Below are 12,781 nucleotides of genomic sequence, written 5' to 3'. Positions count from 1 at the left end.
AAAGGCTTTTTTTTCAGACATACTTACCATGTAACAACCTTGCATCACCAGCTCACTGTTTGTCAGCCATGATTGTTTAGTTGAGCTGCTGCAAGTGAGGAGAGGGGCTGTGTGTGTGTGTGTGTGTGTGTGTGTGTGTGTGTGTGTGTGTGTGTGCGTGCGTGCGTGCGTGCGTGCGTGTGTGCGTGCGTGCGTGCGTGTGTGTGTGCGTGGGTGTGTGTGTGTGAAGCTCTGCTATATGAAGTTGTGTGCCAACTGAGAAAGATAAAAGCTGCTCAGTTCAAATTAGTATCTTAAAACACGTTCTGTTTTTTTTATTTGTCATGCACTCATATGTACCTTTAGCGCTCTCTGAAGTCAGCAGATCAGATGCTTTTACTGATCCCACCACATGATGCACAGTCCAAAACAGTGGAATGATTTACTACTAATGTCAGGCAAGCGATCTCTTTCACTGTTTTTGAGACTTGTTTAAAAACACACTTTTACTCCCTGGCATTCGACCCAGTGTGATTTGTTCTTAACCTCATTTTGTTTTTATTATTCTAGTTATTATGATTGCTTCTTTTATTTTATTTGTTTTACCTCTGCTGATTTATGTACTTTGTTCTGTTTCCTCTATACTTTGTTTGGCCTTGTTGCTGTTGTAATGTGCTTTATAAATAAAGTGATATGATATGGTAATTTTAAGTAAGTTTTTCAATTTGGAAGTAGTTGGCAGGACTGTTACCCAGACGCTGTAAGTTCTGCCTTCAGGAGTGAAGCAGCAGTATTACAGGCAGTTACTGGAATGTCTGAATGGTTGAAGGTCATCAGCTTCACCCATTGTGAAGGGTCAAAGCCCAGACGGCTGTGTTGTGGACACCTTTAAATATGAAAACCAATGCACACCACACTTTTTATTTGTAAAAAAATTTTGAAAGCTATAATTTTCCCATCCCTTCAAAACTGTGTGCTGCTTGTTGGTCGGTCACATAAAAAGACAATAAAGTACACAGACATTTGTGGGTGTACAGGGACAAAATGGAAAATTTCAAGGGATTCATGGGGGGTTCATGGGGGTACTGTATCTAAATGCTGTTATTACTTTGATAGTTTTCACGACTCTGCAAAATTAATACATAATGGTTCAGTTAAAGTTGATGTGGACTTTCTTATCTGTGGCACTTGGTGCTTACCATGTTATTTGTCCTGTCTTGTCTCATTTCTGAAGTTACTTATGCCCATGAGTACCTTGAGAAAGGTCCATGTAATTTGATTGACTTTGCTGGTCTTATTTTTTCTAATGCAAGAATCCTATGAATCTTTAAATAGCTTCCCTGGGTGAACCTTTTACACATTATGTCTTGGTAAAAAGATTAATTGAAAACGTATTATATCTCATGTCTGATGTGAGAAAAAAACTGTAGTTAAACTAAGCTAAAGCAAAACAATTTATTGAGTTTAAATGGAACATACCATTGTTTCAGACCTAGTTTTTGTGTTCTGAGATGTTCCCCAGATTCTCTGTGGATGTTTAAACAGCTGCATTCTTTGTAATTTTACTTTAAAAACTGCATATTTGTAAAAGTTTATTAGTTCTTTAAAAGAATTTGGAACAAAGCAAATTCTTTTAAGAGAGAATTTCTGATCCACTGCAGGGGTCAATGACCTGTTCGTTCTTATTCCTTGGTTTTAACAAGTACTTTAAAACTGAATAATACATAGGAGAAATCATTTAGGTTTTATTTTGATCTGAAAAAAATAAGGTCCAGCTGTATGCAATACAATATAAATTACATTTTTCTTACACTTTATAAAATCTCTTCCCCATTGGACAGTCAGGGTTCTAGTGGGAAACTGAGTATCTAAATCTCATATTTCATGAAAAACTGTTGAGGTACAGTACTGTGCAAATGTTTTAGGCAGGTGTGAATGCTGTAAACAAAGAATGCTTTCAGAAATATAAATGATGATTATTTTTATCAATTTATAAAATGCCAAGTGAGCGAACCCAAACACACAGCCAAAGTCATTAAGGACTATCTTCGGCGTAAAGAAGAACAAGACTTACTGGAAGTGATGGTATGGCCCCCACAAAGCCCTGATCTCAACATCATGGAGTGTGTCTGGGATTACATGAAGAGACAGAAGGATGTGAGAAAGCATACATCCACAGATCTGTGGGTAGTTCTCCATGATGTTTGAAACAACCTAAAAGCTGAGTTCCTTCAAAAACTGTGTACAAGTGTGCCTAGAAGAATTGATGCTGTTTTGAAGGCAAAGGGTGGTCACACCAAATATTGATTTGATTTAGATTTCTTGTTTGTTCATTTACTGCATTTTGTTGATTGATGAAAATAAATAACGCTTCCATTTTTGAAAAAAAATCTTTGTTTACAGCATATTTTCACACCTACCTAAAACATTTGCACAGTACTATATTTAAGTCCTAAAGTTTATTTAACCTTCAGTTGTGCTGTTAATCTATTGAGCTCTTTTATGATGTACTTGTAGAACTGTCTGTCTCTGTTTCTCAAGGACCAATCCAGCGGTTCCCTCAGTGAATTTCAACCCCCGAGGTGCCATCTGACTCAGGGATACCATGGGACTCCTTTCCGTTCAAAGCAGCCCTCTCTTCTTCTTGTTCCTCCTCCTTCTGTGCCACCCCTGCATTTCCATCAGGCCTCAGGTCCTGGAACGAGCATCTGCCCTTGAACAACCTCAATCCTCTGCTAACACTACGGGTTCTGGAAAGAGGACATGTACAGGTGTTGTGGTGTGTAAACCTGGCGTTCTACTGCCAGTGTGGCTGCCTCTTAACCCTCCAGTCGAAGAACAGACAGGGAGGGCGATTATCTACTTCCTCTCTCTCATGTACATATTCCTTGGAGTGTCCATCATTGCAGACCGTTTCATGGCATCCATAGAAGTCATTACATCTCAGGTATCATTGTCTTTCATATTTAGAACCTGTTAAAGTCAGGCATAGGCCAAACATTGGTCATGTCTCTTCAGATTCATCATAGAGAGTGGAGTATAAAAGTATTTGGTCCCTTACATATTTACTTTATTTTTGTTTTCTGACACTTAGATTTTTCAGATCATCAAACAAGATTTTGTCAGACAAAGATAACTAAAGCAAATATAAGAAGCAGTTAATAGTATAAACAGTGATTTTATTTATTAAGGGAAATGGTGCTATTTGAACCAAACTGGCTCTGTGAAAACAAAAGTGTTTCCCTATCGTTCCCTATCGAATTCAATTAAATTCAGTCTTATTTATATAGCGCCAATTCACAACACATGTCGTCTCAAGGCACTTCAGAAAGGTTTTGGTGTGGTGTGGCGATGTTGGGAAGGTTAGATTAAACTACTGAGTGTTAGAGTTTGGCCATTTTAGAATGGGCTATGTGTAGGGGTACTAAGTAAAATAATAAATTGATAAAGTTTGTCCATTTAGAGCCCACTGGTGGCCATTGTTATACTAAAAACCACAATGATTGGGATACCTCTCTCTGTCAGACTGATTATAACCATTGGAAAAGAGAGGGGGTCATACAGGTAGCAGAAATGGAGGGTGTGTTTGCACCTCAACCATAACTGAGCCGGTTTAGGCTAAACCTGACTCCCCCTTACTCCATCCAACAGGGAGGGAGGAAGGCAGAGGTAAAAATAATTGGAGAGTGCTGTTTCCTGTTGCATTGTGTGAAAGGTGGGTAACTTTAAAATGGGCTAAGTCAATTCAATCGAATCATATAGATTTCAAGTCAGACACATGCATTCCAAATAATAACTAACCATTGAACAGTACAGTCAGATTCAGTTATTTATTCAAATTGGATAAAACGTTTTTCTATCTAAGGAAACCCAGCAGATTGCATCCAGTCAGTGACTGGTAGCAGTCACTGACTGGATGAGCATGTAGAGACAGTGGACAGTCACTGGCGTTGACCTTGCAGCAATCCCTCATACTGAGCATGCATGTAGCGACAGTGGAGAGGAAAAACTCCCTTTTAACAGGAAGAAACCTCCACCAGAACCAGAACCAGGCTCAGTGTGAGCGGCCATCTGCCACGACCGACTGGGGGTTTGAGAGAACAGAGCAGAGAAGGAAAAAGAACACAGAAGCAGAACATAGAAGCACTGATCCAGAAGTACTTTCTATGGGAAGGAAAAGTTAAGGAAATGTTAATGGATGTAGCTCCTTTAGTCGTTTCACCTAGAAAGAAAGAACAAATAAACTCTGAGCCAGTTTTCAAGGTTAGAGTATGAAAGAGAGCACATACAGTTAGTCACAGTAAAAGCTCAGTCAATAGGAGAGAGACAGGGTTAAACACTGAAAGACAGGGCCAAAAACATAAATTAACTGTGAAAAAACTGATTGAGTCAAAAAAATGAAATGAATGACTTGGAGTGGTCTAGTCAAAATGCGGGCTTACAGTAAATCAAATGAGATACTGTGCATGTGATCTAAAACAGGTCATTGCTTGTTGAAAACCTTCTACTGTGGCGGAATTAAAACCATTCAACAACGAAGAGTGGGCCAAAATTCCTCCAGTGGTGTAAACGACTTGTTGGCAGTTATCACAAACACCAGATGGCAGTCGTTGCCACCAGGAGTGCCACAATCATTTATTCATTTTAGAAAGTGTTGTTCTGGCTTCTTTTGTAGCCTCCTGGGTGAGCTGAAACCAAACTCAGCTTTCCAAAACAGGTGGTTAGTTAGTGTTTAATTTTTATTTAACCAGGGGAGCTATTACCTTTTGACATGAGACCAGGTTGCTATAGGTACCTTCATTATCAATAAATTAAATCATCATTTGAAACTGCTTTTTGTATTTAACCAGGTAAAATCTGTAGTGTGACAATGATTGGTTTGGCTATCAGCAACTCTTAATAATTATAATGTATAATTAAATATAAACAAAATTATTAAAAATGTTAGAATATTTTCCTTTTTAGTCAATACTAAAAGTTGAGGCAGCAACTTATCAGGAATCATTAGCCAATGTTCAGTCTCTGTCAGGTATTGTTCTATAAGGTGGAAATAAAACAATTTATGAAGGAGTGAATTCATGCATTGGTTTTCTCAAAGAGCAAGGCCTCCACACATATACAGATTGCACACAAACAACTTCTCTCCTAAACATGATAATGTAGTAACACAATATTGTATATAATGTAACTACGTTAGCAATATTCAATTGAGTTTAATTCAATTTATTTAAATAGCGCCAATTCACAACGCATGGCGTCTCAATGGTACTTTACAAAGTCAATTCAATCAAATCATACAGATTTCAAGTCGGGTGCATACATTCCATCAATTATTATTCCTAACTATCAAACAGTGCAGTCAGATTCAGTTTATTATTCAAATTAGTTAAAACATGTTCTATCTAAGAAAACCCAGCAGATTGCATCGAGTCAGTGACTTGCAGCATTCCCTCCTCCTGGATGAGGATGTAGTGACAGTGACAGTCGCTTGCATTGAATTTGCAGCAAACCCTCATACTGAGCATGCATGTAGCAAGAGTGGAGAGTCAAACTCCCTTTTAACAGGAAGAAACCTGCAGCAGAACCAGGCTCAGTGTGAGGGGCCATCTGCCACGACCAACTGGGGGTTTGAGAGAACAGAGCAGAGACACAAAAAGAACAAAGAAGCACTGATCCAATAGTACTTTCTATGGGAAAGAAAAGTGGAACATTAATGCTTGTAGGCATTCTCTAGGAGAGAAAGACAGCTAAGCAGATGAACTCTGAGCCAGTTATCAAGTTTAGTGTATGAAAGAGAGCACATATAGTAGAGTAGAAGCTCAGTCAGTAGCTATGTCTAGGAAAGAGACAGGGTTAAACACTGAAAGACAGGGCCAAGTGGATCATCGGTAGAGGGTGAGCATTAAGTTGTTGGCAGCAGCAGCTCAGCCGATGTCCTCCTCCAGGAAGGTGCCACAGCCAAACACAGAGCCAGGTCAGCGGTAGCTTCTAGAAAGAGAAAAAACAGAGAGAGAGAACATAAAGTTAGAAGCTGAAATAACAGCAAATAATGCAAAATTGGAGAGTAGTGTGAGAATGTAGCAAAGAGAGTGAAAGTAGTCATTATGTCCTCCAGCAGCCTAAGCCTATCGCAGCATAACTACAGAGATAGCTCAGGATAACCAAAGCCACTCTACCTATAAGCTTTATTAAAAAGGAAAGTTTTAAGCCTAGTCTTAAAAGTAGACAGAGTGTCTGCCTCACGGACTAAAACTGGGAGCTGGTTCCACAGGAGAGGAGCCTGATAACTAAAGGATCTGCCTCCCATTCTACTTCTAGAGACTCTAGGAACCACCAGTAAACCTGCAGTCTGAGAACGAAGTGCTCTGTTAGGAACATATGGAACAATCACATCTCTGATGTATGATGGAGCTAAATCATTAAGAGCTTTATATGTGAGAAGGATAATTTTAAATTATATTCTGGATTTAACAGGGAGCCAATGAAGAGAAGCTAAAATAGGAGAAATATGATCTCTCTTTTTAACTTTCATCAGAACTCTTGCAGCAGCATTTTGGATTAGTTGAAGATATTTAACTGCATTTTGTGGACATCCTGATAGTAAAGAATTACAATAGTCCAGCCTTGAAGTAACAAATGCGTAGACTAGTTTTTCAGCGTCACTCCTGGATAGGATATTTCTAAGTTTGGCAATGTTCCTGAGGTGAAAGAAGGAAATCCTAGAAACCTGTTTAATATGGGATTTAAATGACATGTCCTGATCAAAAATTAACACCAAGGGTTTTTACTTTATTATCGGAGGTCAATTTAATGAAATCCAGGTTAAGTGATTGACTAAGTAGTTTCTTTTTTAAAGACTCCGGTCCAAAGACAACTTCTGTCTTGTCTGAATTTAGAAGCAAAACATTTAAAGTCATCCAAGTTTTTATGTCTTCAAGACATGCTTGTAGTCTATTTAACTGGTTGGGTTCATCATAATTTATGGATAAATAAAGCTGAGCATTGCCAGCATAACAGTGAAAATGTATCCCATGCTGCCTGATTATCGTCCCATTGGAAGCATATGTACAGGTCCTTCTCAAAATATTAGCATATTGTGATAAAGTTCATTATTTTCCATAATGTAATGATGAAAATTTAACATTCATATATTTTAGATTCATTGCATACTAACTGAAATATTTCAGGTCTTTTATTGTCTTAATACGGATGATTTTGGCATACAGCTCATGAAAACCCAAAATTCCTTTCTCACAAAATTAGCATATTTCATCCAACCAATAAAAGAAAAGTGTTTTTAATACAAAAAACGTCAACCTTCAAATAATCATGTACAGTTATGCACTCAATACTTGGTTGGGAATCCTTTTGCAGAAATGACTGCTTCAATGCGGCGTGGCATGGAGGCAATCAGCCTGTGGCACTGCTGAGGTCTTATGGAGGCCCAGGATGCTTCGATAGCGGCCTTTAGCTCATCCAGAGTGTTGGGTCTTGAGTCTCTCAACGTTCTCTTCACAATATCCCACAGATTCTCTATGGGGTTCAGGTCAGGAGAGTTGGCAGGCCAATTGAGCACAGTGATACCATGGTCAGTAAACCATTAACCAGTGGTTTTGGCACTGTGAGCAGGTGCCAGGTCATGCTGAAAAATGAAATCTTCATCTCCATAAAGCTTTTCAGCAGATGGAAGCATGAAGTGCTCCAAAATCTCCTGATAGCTAGCTGCATTGACCCTGCCCTTGATAAAACACAGTGGACCAACACCAGCAGCTGACACGGCACCCCAGACCATCACTGACTGTGGGTACTTGACACTGGACCTCTGGCATTTTGGCTATTCCTTCTCCCCAGTCTTCCTCCAGACTCTGGCACTTTGATTTCCAAATGACATGCAGAATTTGCTTTCATCCGAAAAAAGTACTTTGGACCACTGAGCAACAGTCCAGTGCTGCTTCTCTGTAGCCCAGGTCAGGCGTTTCTGCTGCTGTTTCTGGTTCAAAAGTGGCTTGACCTGGGGAATGCGGCACCTGTAGCCCATTTCCTGCACACGCCTGTGCACGGTGGCTCTGGATGTTTCTACTCCAGACTCAGTCCACTGCTTCCGCAGGTCCCCCAAGGTCTGGAATCGGCCCTTCTCCACAATCTTCCTCAGGATCCGGTCACCTCTTCTCGTTGTGCAGCGTTTTCTGCCACACTTTTTTCTTCCCACAGACTTCCCACTGAGGTGCCTTGATACAGCACTCTGGGAACAGCCTATTTGTTCAGAAATTTCTTTCTGTGTCTTACCCTCTTGCTTGAGGGTGTCAATAGTGGCCTTCTGGACAGCAGTCAGGTCGGCAGTCTTACCCATGATTGGGGTTTTGAGTGATGAACCAGGCTGGGAGTTTTAAAGGCCTCAGGAATCTTTTGCAGTTGTTTAAAGTTAACTCGTTGATTCAGATGATTAGGTTCATAGCTCGTTTAGAGACCCTTTTACTGATATGCTAATTTTGTGAGATAGGAATTTTGGGTTTTCATGAGCTGTATGCCAAAATCATCCGTATTAAGACAATAAAAGACCTGAAATATTTCAGTTAGTGTGCAATGAATCTAAAATATATGAATGTTAAATTTTCATCATTACATTATGGAAAATAATGAACTTTATCACAATATGCTAATATTTTGAGAAGGACCTGTATAGTGAAGAGAATTGGCCCAAGCACTGATCCCTGTGGTGCTCCACAATTAACCCTGGAATTTAAAGATGATTTATCATTTACATGAATAAACTGGAATATATCAGACAAATAAGATTTAAACCAGCCTAGTGCTGTTCCCCTGATCCCTACAGCATGTTCCAGCCTTTCTAAGAGAATATTGTGAACGACTGTATTAAATGCAGCACTGAGAGTACAGACACAAAGTATGCAGCAAGTCCATGATCTGAGGCCATTTGAATATCATTAGTAACGTTCACTAGTGCTGTTTCTGTGCTATGATGAGCCCTGAAACCTGACTGAAACTCTTCAAACAGATCATTGCTGTGTAAGTGCTCACACACTGGATTAGCAACCATTTTCTCAAGAATTTTAGATCAAAGCGGAAGATTGGAAATAGGTCTGTAATTTAGAAAATCATCTTGATCAAGCAAAGGTTTCTTAAGTAAAGGTTTAGTTACAGCTATCTAAAAGTGGTACATATCCATTTACTAAGGATACATTAATCATATCTAAAATGGCGCAGGTAATCAAAGAGAGCACTTACTTAAATAATTTGGTTGGGATTGGGTCTAACATACAAGTTGAAGGTTTAGATGAAGCAAATATTTTTGATAACGCAGGAAGCTCCAGTCCAAACACAGATCAGGTTCTACAGTTACTTCCAACCTGTCTCACTTGCTGAGGATGAAGTAATCATGCTTGGGAGTATGCCAATGATTTTTAATAGAACCAAGAATCCCATAAAGTCATTTCTGCTGAGAGCTAAGAGAATGGATGGTTCCCTTAGTGCCTTTTTATACAACAGTTGACTATTTTTTCAGATTATGTAGGAGTCTTCTAGGTTTGTAGAGCGCCATTTTCTTTCCAGTTTTCTAACATTGTGCTTCAAAGTATGCAGCGTTAAACCAGGGAGCCAGTCTCCACAATATTCAACTAAACTACCAAGCACAGGAAAAGATAAGACAACTGAATGATGATAACATAAATTTGTGTGTTACATGCACACAAATTTGCTGCCATCTTCCCAAGGCCTTGTTTTATAAATTATTGACACCTGTTGATGGTTCACCAGTGGGAGGGTGGAACTGACTCCTTTTAAATTAGGCTGGTGATGCACCTGTATGAGTGTGAAGACAGTGATGCATGGCGTGTGTGGAGTTACTGCAGTAGTTAAAGACAAGTATTTTGTTGAAAAGGCAAAAAGATTTATGGTGTTGGAAGATTATAGCAAAGTAGCCTTCAGCTCGGGACTGATCGATCCAGAGAGGAGTGTTGATTATGGCCAGGCTGCAGTATGCTTTTTGTTTTGTTTTGGAGGAGAGCCGGCTGGATGCTGTTTGGATTGTTAAACTGTGAAATTCACATGCCTGCCACTGCTCTAACCACCCGAGAAATGGGAAAACTACTTTTGGTGTAATTTATTCAATTCTATTCAATTCAAAGATACTTTATTGATCCCCGAGGGGAAATTAGAATTCCAGTACAACCCATCCAAACATACATCATGACACAAGACAAGGGGGGGACGGGTCACCGAGGCTTTGCTGCCCACTCACTGGCGCTGCCCTTGCTAGATGAGAAAAGAAGCCACATTAGGTAAGTAGAGGAAAACAAATCACATTTCACACTTTATCCTTAGCAGGATACAGTTTGAGATTGCAAAAAACCTCAGCACATAGAAGCAACAAGTTGACAAAACAACATCATGCCGGGAACGGTGAAGGTGGTGTGAGTGGGTGCATATGTTTATCTTGAGCATGTGTGTGTGTGCAAGTGAGTGTGTGCAAGTAAGTCCATGAAGCACTGTCACAAAGGCCATTGTCCTTGATGGTACGTTGAAATGTTCATCAACCGGCCACAAAGTTCTGAGCAGGTCCACAGATGTCCTCAGGGAAGGGAGGGGGCAGAGGGAGCAGAGCGTTATGTTTACATAACTTCCAGGAGAAGTTGAAGATAGCCAGCCATCAAGGCCATGCAGGGGAGCCAGATTCAGTAAAACAATAATTATTTGGGTTAGGCTGACTCTTAATTTTCCATCAGCCTTGAGAGTCTCGCTGGTGCTTCTCAAAGGCGAATTCAAACAGCCAAATTCCTGGTCTTTCGCCAGATCCGAGTGAACAACTTTCTCCAAGATTTATCCCATTTCACTCCTGAGTCCAGGAACCGCAACCTGCCTGCGATCCTGTGTAAGGATCACATCCAGTCTGCGATTCAGCTCACGTAACATCTCAGTCTGAGTGTTGATCGCTCTGAAGATCCCATCACACATGACAGGCAGCCTTACAATGGCCAGAACAGCTGCTGACATTCTCCGAATTTCTCGATATGCCAGGTAACCGCTGACTCCAAAAAGCAGAAATTCTGACATCAAACATAACATCCAATTATATACACATCTTCCACATCCTCGACTGACATTATCGACAGACACACAATCCTCCACTTCTGCCAGGAGTCCATTGTGTATCCGGAGAAAAATGTGCTGTCTGGGCAAGTGGGCTCTCCCGACCCCTGTCTTCTCGTCGAGAAAATTTGATCAATTGCATTGAGAGACCAGCTGACCAAATCCATATTTTGGAAGAATTTGGAAGATATGCAAAAAGAGGCTCCAAAAAAGACAAGACACAGAGCTGAAGCAGGGCAGATATGGGAGGGCTGCGGGAGACAGAGAAAAAGAGTGTGTGCGTGTGTGTGTGTGTGTGTGTGTAGGAGCAAGTGTGTGAAAATAAGCAAACTAGCAAGTAATCTAGTGGATAAAACTGAAGGGCAGAACATAGTTGGACGTACTGTGAGCAGTGCAGACTCCGTGCGCACTGTCCGCGGCTTCATAGTCGAGAATACCAATTTCCTATATTTCTGGTGACAAATTCCTGCATTTCTGCTATGGCATCATTGGATGGGGAGGCAGAACTAATTTGCCGTGTAGGTTTGGAAAAGCAAAAAGACAAGAAGGTTGTGTTAAATGCCATTAAACCACACTAGGGACGAAGAAGAAGAATAGACCTGTCAGTGCGAGGCAGAGAGTGACCGTGACTCTGCGCATACTCGCAGCCGGTTGCTTAGAGGAGTGTGTCACATATAAAACAGTTTCATGTGGAGACTTTTTTCCGCCAAGCAGTTTATTCTGTGGCGGCTGTATACACGCGCTTTGTGCGGACATGTCCGGCATCCCTGGAGTCAAGTATGTGCGACTTTGTTTTGCCCTTAAGAGGAGGGTGTACCGGATAGTGGATAATATGACTAGGTTATGCCACATGGAAAGCTGGTGCCAAATTAGAACAACGGAACAATGATTCAATGGCTGCAACTAGCAGTAAAGACCAGACAAAAGGACACATGCCTGCTATGAACTCAACCAGTTAAGCACAAAGCAAAAATAAACACACAATAAATAATCAATATTCGAAAGAAATGGCGGAGAGCTTCAACTCATCAGCCTGCACACAACAGTTTAAAGCACATCAAACAAACAAAATGAAACAATATCTAAATTGTTCTATCTTAAACTAATTTATCTCTGCCTAGACACAAGCCTCTTACTATGAGACAACACTTGGTGGTGTTCTCAGAAAATTGTGGCAAACAGCAGTTGCACTCGGTCAGCATCTGGTTGGCTCCCGGAGCCACGGTCCCAGTACCATCTTCTCTTTGGCAATAAAGGAAAACCATTTTGTTGACATAAATAGAGACATCCTGTCTCTTTTTGCAGAATCTATGCTTAGATTCTACAGGGCTGAGACCGCAACCAGCAAGTTTCAGTTTTTGGCTGTAATGATCACTGGATACACAGGCAGTGATCCTTAAGCTTACTTTTAAGCTTCTTCTTTGAAGGTTCAAAGTCTTTTACTCAACCAGCAAGCTTAAGACGTTCACACAAGAACATGCGCTGCCTTACACAGTGGGCCGATCAAAATGCAAAGTTTCTGTCTGTGCACCGACTGTTACATATGTCAGTGACGTCAGTGCAATGTCCGGCAATACTGTGAATGCAGGGGGATGTTGTTTGATTAGTCCTTTCTTCTTCTTATAGATGGGCCTAAAATTTTTGATGTTCTGAAACATTTACCTGTGACAGAAAAGTGAATATTGAAGAAATCTGT

General features: G+C 40.5%; 1 protein-coding gene across 1 annotated transcript in view; it reads left to right on the top strand.

The window, feature by feature from the left end:
- slc8a2a (solute carrier family 8 member 2a) overlaps positions 1-12,781 on the top strand; it is an 80,487-nt gene that overhangs the window by 29,013 nt on the left and 38,693 nt on the right. The window contains exon 2 of the mRNA XM_047379455.1: positions 2,521-2,926. Coding sequence (XP_047235411.1) covers positions 2,585-2,926 — 342 coding nt within the window. The 5' untranslated portion in view covers positions 2,521-2,584. The remainder of the gene's footprint in view (positions 1-2,520; positions 2,927-12,781) is intronic.

This window comes from Girardinichthys multiradiatus, chromosome 11, assembly GCF_021462225.1.
Source record: "Girardinichthys multiradiatus isolate DD_20200921_A chromosome 11, DD_fGirMul_XY1, whole genome shotgun sequence".
NCBI lineage: Eukaryota > Metazoa > Chordata > Actinopteri > Cyprinodontiformes > Goodeidae > Girardinichthys > Girardinichthys multiradiatus.
This window is presented reverse-complemented; position numbering and strand designations above follow the sequence as displayed.